The following is a 17,525-nucleotide window of genomic DNA, read 5'->3' as shown; positions in this document are numbered from 1 at the left end:
TAGGGCCGGTGAGTTTTTGGACCCTTTGTCAAAAGGCCCTGCGTCTCTGGTCATGGCTTGAACAACAGGGCATATCCCTGGTAGTTCAGCTCCTGGCAGGTTCTCTGAACGCCAGGGCTGCCAAAGTCAGCAGTGGATCATGAATGGCGTTTCCATTCAGAGGTGGCACAATGTCTCTTTCAACAGCGGGGAGAGCCTTGGTTAGATCTGTTCACCTCTGCAGGGAACGTTCAATGTCGGCAGGTCTGTGTGCAGGAGTTCCCAAGGCAGCTCTCGCTCAGTGATGCTTTTTGTCTCAAGTGGAGCTGAGGCCAGCTATATGCCTTTCTGCACATGTAAATGTAAATGTAAATGTAGGTGTATTTATATAGCGCAACCTGTCACCCAAAGGGCATCCTGGCGCTTGCCTAGGGAACCCGTCCTGGTATTCCCCTGTGAGAGGCCCCGGCAGGGTGTCCACAGGGTGAAAGCCAGGCATCCCGCCGCGAGGGGCTGTCGTGGAGATTAAGCAAGCTATTGCCCAGAGTTGCAGAGTGAGACCCCGTGAGTTGAGTAGGCACCGGAGCGAGAATTGTCGAGGCCGTGGAATTTTTGAGCCCGAGACCCGCCGAGGCGGGGAATCGAACCCTGGTCGTTGGTCGATCCCAGCTTCCGGGTCTGCCGCCTCTAACCACTGAGCCACACTTCTCCACATACCACTCCTATTCAGAGTGCTCAAGAAGATCAGGAGCAAAAGCCCAAGTCATTATTGTGGTTCCGGACTAGGTACAAAGAGAGCCTGTTATGAGGAGCTTCTCCAGTTGAATATCGATCCTCTGATCAGGGTACACCTTCTGGAGGCTCTTCTGTCGCAGTAGCATATCTGAACCTGTCAACTCTACACCTTTTTGCATGGAGTTTTAGCGGTGGCAGTTGATAGAATTTTACATTCATCCCGAAGTTTACAATGTTATCTTGGTGGCCAGGGGGCCCTCCACCAAGACCTTGTATGCCTGCCGGTGGAACAAAGTTGTTAAATATTGTACAGAAAGGTCTATTGACTCTCTTTCTGCTTCCCTTTCAAGGTTTGCATTTTATTTTGACCCTTGCCCAGCAGGGATCTGCACTCTGCAGTCTCAAAGGGTACTTTTCGGCCCTGTCTGCCTTCCTGAAGCTGCCCAAATATCACTGGTCAGGGGTTTATTCCCTCTACATCCTCATCTCCAAAAAGGACGTATCTTTGAGCCCTATTCTAGATCGGAGAGTTCTACAAATACATACTGTTAGAAATGGGATCTCCGGTTGGCTAGGGCTGGTGCAAAAACCAGGCAGAGACCACCACTCTACGTCAGGGCAAGGGAGTTACACGCCAAGATAACCCCTGCTCACCCCCTTGGTAACGTGACACGAGCAGTAAGGCTAATCTCGGAGGCGTTGTAAGTTAAGCGTTTACGCGCGCACCCAGCAACAACACCTAAGGCCCACCGCAAAGGAAACTCCACACAAGGTTATATAAAAAATAGCCTTTGTATTATACCAAACACATTAGATAATAAACACACACTTTACAATGTATCAGAGGCACCGGCAGAATTTACAGGGAATTATATACATGGGACAGGGCCACATGGACCACTGTCAGGAATATGCACTTTTAGAACTAGCACTTGGTAGGAATAACGCTTAGCACATATAATCACTGTAGCACCAAATAGCAAAATGTAGCACACAACCAGTAACCACTGGTAAAAGGTAAGTACCACCTATGCAACCCTAACCAACATAGGAAAATATCACGCAGGGAACCATGAACTCACTAGTATAACTATACTAGGTAAAACAACCTCCTAAGCATAAACAGACATTCAGAGGTGTAGGCAAGCAGCTTGTCACATGATGCATAAAAACACATTCAGAGGTATAGGCAAGCAGCTTGGCACATGATGCATAAAAACACATTCAGAGGTATAGGCAAGCAGCTTTGTACATGATGCATTCAAACACATTCAAAGGTATAGGCAAGTAGCTTGGCATATGATGCATAAAAACACATTCAGAAGTATAGGCAAGCAGCTTGGTACATGATGCATAAAAACGCATTCAGAGGTATGGGCAAGCAATCACAAATTGCGCAAAGATATCACAGAACTGACCCCAGGCCAACCGGGCCTCTCAGGTGCTGAAACGCCCTGTGTCCAACAAAGTCAGGGCAGGCTGTGCAGGCAGCCAAAGAAGATTCACAAGGGGCCTAAACGTAGCAGCTGCCCACTAAGTGCTGGGCAGCTGGGAATCTCTTCTGGGCTTCCACAGAGACAAGGGGGCCCAAAACCACGTGGGAGCCTTGCAGGCTCTGTGGACAAAACACTGTGCCCTCAGGAGCCTTTGGGCTAGAGAACCAAAATGCCCCCTGGAGCCTCTTGGGCTCCAAATACAAAATGCCCCCGGAATGTAGGATTAACGTGGGAGCGGCCCGATGCCTCCCGGGGCCGCTCTGCAACAAACAGAAATGCCCCCAACGTTGGAGTCCCCCCTTCTGGGGACTTGACAAGATAATGGCGCTGAGAGCCCTTGTGGTCTTTGAACAAAATATGCCACCGTCGTTGGAGTCTCGCTCGGGGGACTCGAAATAATAAAAATGTCCAGGAGCCCCTCGGGGCTCTAGACACAGCACCGGCCCCTGGTTCCACTCACCGGTGTCTTGTGGGGAACTCCTCTTTGTTCCCGGCGTTGCTCCTCGGCAGGGGCTGCTCTCGCAGGGACGCTGCTTCGCTGCGGTGTCTCCTCACTTTCTTGTCCCGCCCGGGGCACTCGTCCAGTCTCCCCGGCAGGCGCTGAGGATGTTGCGAGGGAGCCTGCACGGCTCTACTTCCTCTGTGGCAGTTTCCGGCCTGGAGTTGCGTAGCTCCGCCCCCAGGAACGGTCACTTCCAGGTCGCTGCGGGCAGCGCGGCGGCCCTTCCCCGGAACTCTGTTTTCCCTTTTAATGCAGGGTGGGCTCCTGCCCACAACTAAAAAATACGGCAATGAGCGGGGTGGGCACCTGCGCCGCGAAGACGGCTACAAATGCGGGCAAAATGCAAGGTGGGCACCTACAACAAAAATGAAGACCAGGGGGGATGGCAGCTCCGGGCTGCCGCTGGAATCAACAGCGCTCCCCTGGAAAGTGGGACTAAAGCGCTTCCCAGGAGCTTGATGCACAAAAGTCCAGGGCCGGTCCTTTAGAAAGGCAGGGGGGCAAAGGCTGGGCACAGGGGCCAGCTCACAGGGCTCTCCAGGCAGGGAGGCAGTCCCCAGTGGCGGTCCTCCTGGCGCCCAGCAGCATCAGGCCCCCCTCAAGCTTGGATCAGGAACAGAACATTTTGTAAGGTGTCACAGCCCCTTTTTATACACAGAAACCCTTTGTCTTTGTCTGTAGGGTGGGGGGGGGGGGGGGGGGGAAACCAGTCGCAGCTGGTTTTGGAGCACTCTGATGTGTTCAGACCCTCTCACTATTCACTGGCCAGGCTAGGGTCATCAGTCGCACCACAGGGGGCAGAGCCAGCATTGTGTGGGGAAGCCCAGCCCTATTCAGGTCCCAGGTGCACTCCTTCCTCACATCAATCATGCAGATCTCTCCACTCACCACCTGGGCAGACCCATCCTGACTTCTGGAGCCAGACTCACCAGCCAGCTCCAGCCAATCACAAGCCAGACATCCAATTCACATAAATTACACAGACATGCAAACTTCTAGAATTGGCACTTCCACACTAGACACAATAACGCTGCACATATCATCGCGCAGCATTTGATCACACGAGTCCGCACATACCAAACTCGACCCTGCACTCCCCACGCATCAGGAACTACCAGGGACACATACATTCCCCAAGCATTCCTATGGGAGGGCAGGCCAACTTCACTACACGCACGCACTTTACCCTGGGACACCGTGATGAAGTGCGCAGAAGCCAAAAATAACTAGCACCAAGTCACATATCAAAAGCAAAAAGTTTAGGGGTGAACCTGCCAGAAGGGCCAAGTCCAACACATACTGTCTGAGCATTTTCACATGGTCACTCTTAAACCAGTACTTCTCCTGTTGCAGCAGGGTTACTTTGTCCCCACTAGATCTAAAGGACGCCTTCTTTCATATTACAATTCACCCCGCTCATCACAAATACCTCAGATTTGTGATAGCAGGCAAACCTTACCAGTTCAAGGTACTTCCATTTGGCGTCACCACAGACCCCAGAGTGTTCACCAAATCTCTCGTAGTAGTAGACTCTAATCTCAGAAGACAAGGCATATGTCTTTCCTTACCTGGGCGACTGGCTTATCAAAGCAAACACTTACCAAACCTGCACGCTACACACTCAGAAAATTGTACATCTGCTTCATCAGTTTGGTTTCACAGTAAATGTACAAAAATCTCACCTGTATCCAGCACAGGTGCAGTCTTATCTAGGAGCTTTCCTCAATACTCTTAAAGCTTTGGCTACTCCCAATGTAGCCAGGATTCACAATATTCAGGCCACAATACTACAGTTTCAACCCACTCAATCGTTACCAGCAAGAGTATTCATGCAGCTGCTGGGAATAATGGCATCCTGCATTGCGATCTTACCTCATGCAAGGCTTCACATGCATCCTCTGCAAGAATGTCTAGCATGTCAATGGAATCAATCACAGGAACTATTAACAGATCTTGTGATGGTAGACAGCCACACCCATCGCTCTCTTCAGTGGTGGAACCATCAAAACTTGGGACAGGGGCGGCCCTTCATAGACCCGATTCCACAGATCATTTTGACAGTTGATGCATCTCTAACTGGTTGGGGTGCTCATCATCACCATCACTTGGTACAGGGGTTTTGGTCACACTGTCACAAACATTTCCACATCAACTACCTAAAATTGCTAGCAGTGTTTCTAGCACTCAAAGCTTTTCTCACCCAACTTCTAGGCATGACTGTCCTAGTCTGCACAGACAACATGACTGCAATGTATTGCCTACAAAAACACACACTCCAGCAGTCGCGTCTTGTGCAAAGCCTTTGGAATTGGGCAGTACACCACAGAATCTATCTCCTAGCAGAACACCTTTGAGGAGTAGACAATCCGATTGCAGACCTGCTCAGCGGACACAGGCAGCAAATCCACCAGTGGGAACGTCATCCCAAAGTTGTTCTTCCTTACTTCCAAAAATGGGGATTTCCACAAATAGATCTGTTTGCCACAGTACACAACGCAAAATGCCCAAACTTCGCATCCAGGTTCTCACACCAAGCTTCCAAAGGGAATGCTCTATGGATGAATTGGTCAGGGATATTTGCTTACGCTTTTCCGTCTCACACACTACTTCTGTTGCTGGTTCGGAAGCTCAGACAAATGTCCCCAACACAAAATGTTGCCAGACCACCAACACTTGTTCCAACAAAAGGGCACTCGCTATTACTCAAAGGGGCTATAGAACCATTCCCACCCAAATATTGATAGCCCCTATTTGGGCTTGCCGACCTTTGTACACTATCCTGTTGGAACTCTGTGGTTCCACATCAAAGGTTACATCTCACACCTTCAACTCACTCAGAGCCATGGCAAAATCAGACATCCAAATCTCAAAGAACTCAACCTAGCGATTTGGCTCCTGAAGTCCTAGAGTTTTGTTATTTACAATTACCACCAGACTGTATGAATATTCTTAAAGAGGCTAGAAAGCCTACTACTAGAGCATGCTATGCTGCTAAATGGCAACAGTGTGTTTATTGTAACAACAACCATATCAATCCACTTGATGCTTCTGTACAAAACATCATTTGTTATCTGTAGCATTTACAGCAATGTGAATTAGCCTGTACATCCATTTGCTTGCATCTAGCAGCAGTAGCTGCATATTTGCAAAACAGACAACACTTATCCCTATTCAGAGTACCAGTGATTAAAGCCTTCATGGAAGGATTAAAAAGAGTAATACCACCAAGAATTCTCCCTGCTCCAGAGTGGAACTTAAACATAGTTCTTACAAGGCTAATGGGTCCACCCTTTGAACCCATGCACAAATGTCAGTTGCAATTCTTGTCATGGGAAATCACTTTTCTCATAGAGATAACTTTACTAAGGAGAGCTGGTGAGTTTCAGGCATTAACTATAAAAGAGCCTTTCTTTCAGCTTCATAATGATAGAGTAGTACTTCATACTAATCCTAAATTTCTCCCTCAGTTGAGTCACCGGTCTTCTTTCCTCAACCTGATTCTGTAGCAGAACGGGCTCTACATACACTGAATGTTCGGCGAGCTCTACTTTACTACATAGAAAGAACCAAACACTTCAGGAAAACAAAGCAACAGTTTTTTGCTTTCTCTCCACCTCACAAAGGCATTCCTATATCTAAATCAGGGATTGCTAGCTGGATTGTAAAGTGTATCCAGACATGTTATACTAAAGCAAAGAGAACTTTGTTAGTACCCTCTAGAGCGCATTCCATTCGCAAAATAGGGGTTACTATTGCCTTCTTGGGAAATTTCCCCATAGCTGGCATTTGTAAGGCAGCAACATGGTCTACACCACACACATTCACCAAACACTAGTGTGTAGATGTGTCCTCAAGCCAACAGGCAAATGTAGGCCAAGCAGTCCTTAAAGCACTTTTTCAAACAACTACAGCCACTACTTTTTCTTACATCTCCCGGGGCCGCACGTCTGACGCTCAACGAACGCTGAAGGTTTTCCGTATCTGGAGACCGAGAAAAGTCTACTGCGTGCCTGCGGAGTGAAAGCACCTTACAAATACGGCTATAGTTTTTAAACAGTTGAATACGTGCTCTACTGGAGACAAAACTGAAGAAACCGCTTTCATAAAACAACGGAGGTGTGGATTGCGTACACTTAGGCCATTCACTTTATACATGTATATAATAAGCCATTCAGAAATTGCTCCATGGTGAAACAGGACAAGCAAAGCTAACTGAAGGACCTTTCTATACAGAATTTGAAGACATTGTTTTACTGAAACAAACAATATCTTTCAGTGCGCTGTACCGGATTATTTATGAATTAACCGATTATTGGAAATATCCTTTTTTTAACATAATAAGAAAAGAGACATTCACATATTGTGGTCTTGAGATAGGTGGTGCGTATCCAGCAACTCACCGAAACGCGTCGACGCTACTATTAAATTAAATTCAAGTGACTATATATTTGGGATATTTAGGATTCTTACCCAACAGTGATTACAAATCCTAATGAATTGATAACCGCGGATGTTTTTACATTGATTCACCTATTATTGTCTCTTTCTGAGTTGTTTAATTGTTTTTATGTAATATTTGGGTGATTATGTTTTTATATATATGTCATGTTATAGTATTGAATAAATTGATATATTTTTTCTAATTTGGGGTTTCTAGTTTCCTGTGCTTATATTCACAGCTGATTAAGTTTGCATCTTGTGATACCATATTTAAGTTGTGGTGAGAATGAAAGTACGAGATATATATTTAAACCAAGGGAATTTTTTTATTACATTCAAGACAACAGGCAATTGTAGGCCAATCAGTACTTAAAGCCCTTTTTCAAACAACTACTGCCACTACAGGTTAGCCACCTCTTTGGGAGATTACTGCTATATAGTCTATGCAAAACATGTGATCTACAGCTCACATCCCTCTAATGGAAAATGTTACTTACTCAGTAAGCATCTGTTCTTGGCATGTAGCGCTGTAGATTCACATGCACCCATCCACCACCCCGGGTTCCTGTAGTGGTTGTAGTTCTTTTTTTACATTCATACGCAAGGACATATCTAGTCTACACTTTCTAACTCCATTTCTCACTCTCTACGGGAAAACAATCTAACAATGGAGTTGATGCCCATGTGCACTATCACCAAAAGGAGGAGTCGCCTACCTTGTGACTGGAAAGACTTCTTCATACAAAAACATCTGGCAAACATCCGGGTCCAACACTAGATGGAAGGAGTATGCAAAGCATGTGAATCTACAGCTGTACATGCCAAGAACAGATGCATAAGGGGTAAGTAACATTTTCCTTATGGCTAGAAGAGAGGCAACTGATTCAGTGGCTGGATACCATGTGACAGCAGGTCATGTTAAGGATTCTGGGTGTCTTGGACGGTTTTCCGACATTAAACCTGTTTAGATGGCAGAGGAGACACTCCTTATTGATTGGTTGGGTTTAGGGCAGATGGAAGACTAATGGTGTTTTTATTCCCTTAGGCACATCATACACTCATTCGAAAACGTTACTTTATACACATGATTAAATACCTGCATTTTTCCATAGACTTTTATCATAGACTAGCCCTTAATTTTTCTGCGTACTACCAATGTACAAGATCCACACAGGTCCTTATCCCTTGATAAGAGTACAATTAAGGAATCGTTTTTAAACGGTATAAGCAGGACAGTAGAAAGAGTGATGAACTGAGAAAGCCAACAGTTGCGTTTACATGGCTGTTGATTTACTGGTTGGATGTCAGTATTACGTGTCTTGGTGAATAGCATTCAGCACAGTTTTGCTCTGACTAGGTTGCGCTTGGGAACAGTACTTCACCTGGTTGCCTTTCCTGAAATTTCGGTACGACCACCGGATATAATCCCTTCGATGGTTGATCGACTCTAAGCAAAGCACACAGCCATTTATATTTTATGATTGCAAACATCGAAAAAGATATTATCTTAAACCAATTCTTCTTTCATATAATATTAGAGAACACAACATTTCACTAAGCTATCTGTTTGCACTGGAGGACCCCTCTCTTTGTTTTAATGTTGCACTTTTTAAGGGGGTGCAATACACCTCAAGAAAATTATTTTATGCTAGATGTTAATACAAGAGAAGATGCAGCTGTTTGTTAATTACATGCTTTTTTTTTTTTTTAGATTTGTTGATGATCCACTCTATTTCACTTTTATGGCTGTTTTTAGCTGTTCCGAATAAAGTTTTCGAATGGAATAGGCTACGTTATCAAATTAACCAATATATTAATTCAAATTGACCTTTTGTCCTGTGTAAAGGTCAGCTGAATTCACTCAGTCATGACTTGTCATTTATTATACCTCCGCATCAATATCATAGTTAAGGGCATGATCGATACACTGGAAACCTTGTGTAATCCAGGTAAACTGTGACTGCAGAGCTTCTTTAGTCGTAATGTGTAAAGATTTGTCAGTCCAAACCGGAATAATTTTCTATAGATGTATGTGCCAGAAAAAATGGTAGAGTGGCTGCTAGTCTTTGGCTAGACAGTAACTTTACTAAAGCGACTATAGTCAAAGCTTCAGTGCCCTTGCTTTACTTGTAAGAATTGATCACCGGATACAGAATTACCTCTTTGTTCTCAACAAAAAGAGTGGAAGCCGAAGCCATTGTACAGGAAGGTGGAGTAAAAGTAAATTATTTGGCATGAGTATGGATTTAATATAGCTTAAACTGGGCTTAAGCAGTCGGCAATAGAGCTGACTTCAAAAAACTAGTTGGGCTTTGCAGCCCCATCATTCCTACATGAGTTCACCCTAAAATATTAAATATGGCCTTCAATAGCAAAACCCTGTTTGGGAGACATTGTAGAAGCATTCTAATGCATCCTATCCAGTACAGAGAGACCGTCACTGCAGGTAAAGAGGTGTTTCTTTGTGAAGTGAGAGGAAAAACAGCCTGCTAGAGTTTTTTTTTATTCCTACCACTATGTCTACATTTTTACACAATACTATGTACTTGACAGAAAAATCTCTATTCATCAGATATGGAAAACATGCTTCAAGTTTAAGCTATATAAGTCTAACTCTTTTTGTATTCATAGTATAGATAAGCTACCACCCTTAACTATTTTGGTGGAATAAATACCTTCAACCTTTGTTGTTCATTAATGTAGCTAAATTAAGTAATGCATGTAGTATTTAGAGAAAATATTTCAAACCTTGGTAAATGATGATGTCTTATATTTTAGGTTGAAATTTGTGGTCATTTTTTAGCAGCATTGTCAATGTAATGTCTTTATAACACCATTAAACTATGTATCCTGTGGACACAAGATGCATTCCATCCATGCACTCTTTTTCCAACTTTCATAGATTTTCATACAAATTTTCCTTTCTTGTAGAATGATTCATTTATTTCTCATTTTGTTCAAGGTATATCATTATGTTCATGACTATTCAACATATTCCATGTCTCAGAAACATTTTTCACATGATTGTAGTTGCCCAATGCATTTCAAGCGTAACGCCCTTCCTCAGGGGACTTCATAAACTCTAGAAACAATAATCATAAGTCACAATCAGTATCCAAAAAGGAATGGTCCCTAAGTAGAAACACGTTCTTATGTTAACATTGTACATCAGTGATACCCCACGTGCGTGAAACTCGTGAAAATACTCATGGTGCTTCTGTAAGATAGTGCTCGTGTCCGAATGGTGAAAAAAGACAGATAAAATATAATGGAGACCCAATAACTGGGTACTGACCTTAATGCATGGAATTGTTCGTTCCGGGTGTTTAGCTGTAATGAGGTAAATGGAATCTAGGTGTCAATATATAACGTGACACAAATGTCTTGTTTCTGTGTGAAAAAATGTATCCGTTATATCTTACCGGGGTACTGGAAACGTGGAGTCTCCCTCGCTAATCTTGGCGTGCAGCGCTCTGTATGCGAGCGCTCTATGGTTTAAAGACCAAGCGTTGTATGTTGCCGAGGTTACCATTCATCGACAGGTGACGATCGCTGTACTCTATGGTAGTGGGCGGCGCTGGGGAAACGGCGTGTGCTTGCGAGGGTAAACATGAACGAAAGACTATGTCGCTAGAAACACGTTGTGTGTTTACGTGGGTAAACAAAGAGGTGTAAACAAGAAAGCGGACTATGTCGCTGTCTGAAAACTCGGGACGCGAGTGTAAAAGTGATGGTTTGCTAACATGCACGTGGGGATGTATCAATTAAAAAGTGATGTTCACACAAAGAGTGATGTTCATACATAAATAAACGTGTTATATGTACATGGCAAAACGTAAGTAAAAATATCATATTCACATTGTCCAGTGACTGATTCAGACTATAATACGAGCTGAAATGCAAAGTATCCGAATTATGATTCATAGATAACAGTGAAAGTCCAATCTTTCATTGAGCCCTTTCGGCTGGAGGGTGCACAAATAGTCTATCCAGAAGATTTCTCTACGCAGTAGGTGGCTGTTGTTGTCTCGACCCGGCAGGGTTGCCACTTTTTCAAGTATACAGAATTTCAATTGACTTGCATTATGCTTTGCCTCGTTGAAGTGTACTGCTATGGTAGATTTGTCGTTTTTTAACCGGATGTTACTTTTATGTTCCACAATTCTGGTCTTTATTTTCCTTTGTGTCTTACCTACGTATGAGAGACCACAAGGGCATCTCAATAAGTAGATTACGTTTGAGGTGTCGCATGTTCCAGATACCTTCAATTTTATGGACGAACCTTTTGTGGGATGGTTTAAGGTATTTCCTTTTATGATTGCGGTACAGTTACCACAGTTGTGGCATGGTAGAGTTCCTTTATAAGTGCCATGTTCTGTTGTTTTCATTTCCTTTACCAATTCTTTCAAATTCTTAGTTCTTTCGTACGCAAAGATTGGTTGGTGTCTGAATAGATTTTTGAAATCGTCTTCAAGTGCAAGCATAGGCCAGTGTGTTTTGATTGATTTTTTGATCATAGGGCTGTTTGTAGAATATTTTGATACGAATACAGATCTGTGTTCATCAATCTTTTCTTTAGGTTTTAATAGATATTCTCTTTGTAATGTTTCAGCTCTGTGAGAGGCGGAATCCAAGATGGCTTGAGGGTATCCTCGTTTTCTAAATTTTTCCAACATTTCTTCTTTATGTTTTTGATACAATTCCTTTGTAGATGCTATTCTTTTGATCCTTAGTAATTGTGAAAAAGGTAAATGCTGTTTGAGCGGAGTTTGGTGGAAACTTTTGAAGTGGAGTAAGTTGTTTCTGTCTGTTTTTTTGGTGAATATGGATGTGGTGATGTTGCCATTTTTGTTGGTTAATTGTACGTCCAAAAACGTACAAAGGAATTGTATCAAAAACATAAAGAAGAAATGTTGGAAAAATTTAGAAAACGAGGATACCCTCAAGCCATCTTGGATTCCGCCTCTCAGAGAGCTGAAACATTACAAAGAGAATATCTATTAAAACCTAAAGAAAAGATTGATGAACACAGATCTGTATTCGTATCAAAATATTCTACAAACAGCCCTATGATCAAAAAATCAATCAAAACACACTGGCCTATGCTTGCACTTGAAGACGATTTCAAAAATCTATTCAGACACCAACCAATCTTTGCGTACGAAAGAACTAAGAATTTGAAAGAATTGGTAAAGGAAATGAAAACAACAGAACATGGCACTTATAAAGGAACTCTACCATGCCACAACTGTGGTAACTGTACCGCAATCATAAAAGGAAATACCTTAAACCATCCCACAAAAGGTCCGTCCATAAAATTGAAGGTATCTGGAACATGCGACACCTCAAACGTAATCTACTTATTGAGATGCCCTTGTGGTCTCTCATACGTAGGTAAGACACAAAGGAAAATAAAGACCAGAATTGTGGAACATAAAAGTAACATCCGGTTAAAAAACGACAAATCTACCATAGCAGTACACTTCAACGAGGCAAAGCATAATGCAAGTCAATTGAAATTCTGTATACTTGAAAAAGTGGCAACCCTGCCGGGTCGAGACAACAACAGCCACCTACTGCGTAGAGAAATCTTCTGGATAGACTATTTGTGCACCCTCCAGCCGAAAGGGCTCAATGAAAGATTGGACTTTCACTGTTATCTATGAATCATAATTCGGATACTTTGCATTTCAGCTCGTATTATAGTCTGAATCAGTCACTGGACAATGTGAATATGATATTTTTACTTACGTTTTGCCATGTACATATAACACGTTTATTTATGTATGAACATCACTCTTTGTGTGAACATCACTTTTTAATTGATACATCCCCACGTGCATGTTAGCAAACCATCACTTTTACACTCGCGTCCCGAGTTTTCAGACAGCGACATAGTCCGCTTTCTTGTTTACACCTCTTTGTTTACCCACGTAAACACACAACGTGTTTCTAGCGACATAGTCTTTCGTTCATGTTTACCCTCGCAAGCACACGCCGTTTCCCCAGCGCCGCCCACTACCATAGAGTACAGCGATCGTCACCTGTCGATGAATGGTAACCTCGGCAACATACAACGCTTGGTCTTTAAACCATAGAGCGCTCGCATACAGAGCGCTGCACGCCAAGATTAGCGAGGGAGACTCCACGTTTCCAGTACCCCGGTAAGATATAACGGATACATTTTTTCACACAGAAACGAGACATTTGTGTCACGTTATATATTGACACCTAGATTCCATTTACCTCATTACAGCTAAACACCCGGAACGAACAATTCCATGCATTAAGGTCAGTACCCAGTTATTGGGTCTCCATTATATTTTATCTGTCTTTTTTCACCATTCGGACACGAGCACTATCTTACAGAAGCACCATGAGTATTTTCACGAGTTTCACGCACGTGGGGTATCACTGATGTACAATGTTAACATAAGAACGTGTTTCTACTTAGGGACCATTCCTTTTTGGATACTGATTGTGACTTATGATTATTGTTTCTAGAGTTTATGAAGTCCCCTGAGGAAGGGCGTTACGCTTGAAATGCATTGGGCAACTACAATCATGTGAAAAATGTTTCTGAGACATGGAATATGTTGAATAGTCATGAACATAATGATATACCTTGAACAAAATGAGAAATAAATGAATCATTCTACAAGAAAGTAAAATTTGTATGAAAATCTATGAAAGTTGGAAAAAGAGTGCATGGATGGAATGCATCTTGTGTCCACAGGATACATAGTTTAATGGTGATATATCTTGATCTTGGAAGCCCAGCAAGATTACCATCCATTGCACCAACGAAAGTACTACACTCAACTAACAATCTTCTAAATAACTACCCAGGAGTGCGGGACCCATAACAAATCATTCGTACATGTCTTTATAACAAGCAGTGCTGTGTTTTTAATAGATAAATCACACCACTTATTAGAGGCTAGCAGGTTAATGTTTTTGCTGCTGCCCTTTTGTTTGTCTGCTGTAGGTTTTCTTCCAGTTTTAATTCATAAGTTATGTCTTCCAAAGTGAAATCATGTTTACTTTTCCCTGGCATTTACAGTACCAGAAGATCAGCAACCAGCAGAGGGTAGTGGAGTTGAGCAAGTGACAAATGCAGATCAAACCAGCACAGATCACAGTTCGAAAACACAGGTATTGTTGCATTAAAGTACCAAAGGTTACATGTACCAGTACTTCTCGGGTAGATATGTGATCGACTAATGTTATTGTCATCTGAAACTCTCAAAGAACAAAAGAACATAGAGGTGGTTTGCTCTAAATTAATGGTCATGAACATTTGGTCTTATTTGCAGCTTGAACTGCCTGGCATATGGCATGGAGTGCTTTTCTGGGTCTTATTTTCTTGGTCTAGCAAAGAAAAGAGGTGCACAGAACTTGCGTTTAGCAACATCATCCACAGTATGACAAAAAACAAGGACATTTACACAGATTTTCTTTTGATTATGTATGTATCCTGAAGTGTGGCATCTGCAAAACATGAATAACTCTTTTGATACTGCAGCCTGCTTTTCAACTGCATAGTGGCAAACATCTTTGGGTAAAAATGTTATATCACATTCTGAAAGGATTTACATTTGGACCTTGTTGCCTACAGCACCTTTCAATATGGCTCTTAAAAGACCAGGATTGCTCCGAAAATTTATGAACCTTGATAATGCTATGATTGGCGTATGTAATATAAAGTCCAACATCTGTAAACAGCCAAACTTTTCCCAGTGAGAAAGGTAGTGCTTTTCTCAATAAGAAAAGCAGGTGTTTTTCTCAAATGCTGACCTTTTTTTAATTTTTTTTTTAATTAAGAAATGCCTATGTTTAAGACAAATGTAGTTAATCAATAGCATACCCACACAGGTGAAAGGCTATATTGATTTGATGCTTAAGCCTCCTTAATTGTAGAGACCTCCTCAGACATATTTAGGGTATTTAGGATATATTTCTTTTAAACTGGTCGCTGTTTGCTGTAGTCATTCCCAGAGTATATCGTAAGCCTACCCAGGGTCATCCTCGAGGTCAACACCCAGTTCATTGTCTGCCGTTCCCTTGTTTTCAAATAGTAAAATCTCAATCAGTAGATAGTCCCCCTGTATTTTCATACACTCTAAATGTATTCAAGATTAATGCCTAACAGACATATTCAGCTCCTGAGGAAAGAAGAACCCAACTTGGGGTATACCCGGTCTCTCTTGAATTGGAGTGTAGGCAGATTCACTAACCTGCATCATTATAGTAATCCCATTCAAAGCTATTGAAAATGAAGACTTCCATCTCATTCACAAAGTTAGCAATAAATAAATAAAAATCGACATTACAGTGCTTCAGATTTGTCATTTTAAGACTCTTTAGCCAAAGCCTGTGACAAGATATATGATCTCAGTGGTTCTAAAGCTGCTTGAGCATACACTGAAAGTGGTTTTTTTCTCTTCCCTATAAACCTTCCTTAACATAATTGAAAAAGAGGCAAAATAAGTTTTGTATGACTAAACAAAGCCCTTGTTCTGGTCTGTTTGCGGATTAGAATGTGGCTTGTGCAGAACAGAAGAAGTTCAGTTTCTGCTCTTCTTCACACACTCTTGATAAGGTGAGTGAAGCATTGATTTCCTAGTTGAAAACTTCCGCTAAACATCAGCCACAACTCTGCTGGTGACCAGTGCCACGTTACTTATTTTCTCAAATCTTGACCATCGCGTTACGAATAAAATTTCCTGCCTTACACATGGTGCCATCCAGTACACCAGAACCTCTAATTTTAGTACCCTGACCACAGGAAAATTCCTGTTTATTGAGAGTTGTCGGTATATGCCATGTTGTGCTTCTCTTTACTTTTTGAAGGCAAATTAAAGCAGGTCTTTTTAATGTCAGATTTCGATTACAATCGGGTTTAACAGAAACCATTTCCTTTAAATGAGACATGGTTTCCTAATAAATAATATTCCATATTTAAATTGCTGTAGTTAAAATGTTTTCTAGATCCCACACACAGGCAGAAATATTGTGAATCAGATTGGAAGTGAAACCCAAAACAACACTAGATTGTTTTTTTTAATTTTTTTAGCCCTAACTCAGCGAGCCACCTTATGTCATTAGTGGTTGCCTGGACACTCTTTAGGGAAACTTGAGGCTGTTGTCCTCTAACAAAAGTTTTGGGGAAAAAAGTGTATCGCCGTGGTACATGCTATTTAACATTTTTAGAATAAACTGCTCCCCTGGTCTTTGGGTAACATTTGATGGAGGTTGAGGGGTGTTAAGTGTAAATAATGTGGGGGGTCAGTTCAGCAGTACAATTTTTCTACTAATTGGCTATAAAGCCATATGGTTTTTTAGGTAGTTCAGATAATCTGGGATATATTTTGATATGGTCTTTAACTTTTTCATGATTCTTAGGACACCTTTTACACTCCTGCCATCACCTCTTTTCATTTTCCCTCTTGTCTTATGACTGAAAAAAAACAGGAGAGAGAAGATAGAACAATTAAAACTTTCAAAGATCTCACTATCCCAGTAAGTCAGTGAAGCTATCCCTCAGGTTAGACCCAAGTGCTACTACCCAGGTAAATAAGACATTCTAAGTTCAAACGGTAGCTCTGTCCATAAGAAAACCCACATATTCTTGGGAACATGATAGAAAAATAACGACTTGAAGAGAAGAAAATAGATGGCATGGTGTGAGATGGTATGTCACCAAGATAGTTTGGGTGCGATCAACTGTGACTGAACTTGGCATGGTAACCAAGGCAAGCGGCTACCTTCAGTCTTCCTACTTACTAACCAACATTGCACAAACACCTAGGCAAGTGCATTAAATTTTCTATTGGAGGCCTGACTGCACCCTGTGTAACACAGAGCACACTACGTAGGTTTGTTGGTCTAAGGCCACAATATCCATTTTTCTTCACATGATCGACTTGGACACCTTATATCCAACGTGGCATCAGTCATTATCGTGGGCTTGGTTATGTTTTAACATCCCATGGAAAACCTTCAGTGAGCAAGACCGCAAACAGTTGTATGAGCTCTTTGGGTCTGTTGCATTGGCTGGTGTGCCCTATACAAAAGCATGTAACATAACCAGTTCCATCCCCCGGCAGAAGTATTGTTGATGTAATGAAATCATCTTTGTGAATGACACTGACCCTAAAGGCATAACTACAGAAATGTGTCTTCCATCTCAGCATGCCCTGTCACTCAAATATCAGCATTACATATGTTATGGAAAAGCTGAAATTCTATCCCAAACATCAGTTTAGAACAAAATGGGATATTTTCAATAACCTCCAGAGTACTAGCTTGTCATTCGGGTAAATGAACTAAATCTCCTAAAACAAAAGCATCATTCCCCTACAATACAGATG

At 42.2% G+C, this 17,525-nt stretch overlaps 1 protein-coding gene across 7 annotated transcripts in view; it reads left to right on the top strand.

Moving 5' to 3' along the window:
- SEC16A (SEC16 homolog A, endoplasmic reticulum export factor) overlaps positions 1 to 17,525 on the top strand; it is a 478,800-nt gene that overhangs the window by 351,278 nt on the left and 109,997 nt on the right. For all 7 annotated transcript variants that reach the window (XM_086921035.1, XM_086921033.1, XM_086921029.1 and 4 more), the window contains one exon: positions 14,216 to 14,307. In XM_086921035.1, coding sequence (XP_086777161.1) covers positions 14,216 to 14,307 — 92 coding nt within the window. The remainder of the gene's footprint in view (positions 1 to 14,215; positions 14,308 to 17,525) is intronic.

The sequence above is a fragment of the Lissotriton vulgaris genome, chromosome 5 (genome assembly GCF_964263255.1).
Source record: "Lissotriton vulgaris chromosome 5, aLisVul1.2, whole genome shotgun sequence".
Lineage (NCBI taxonomy): Eukaryota > Metazoa > Chordata > Amphibia > Caudata > Salamandridae > Lissotriton > Lissotriton vulgaris.
This window is presented reverse-complemented; position numbering and strand designations above follow the sequence as displayed.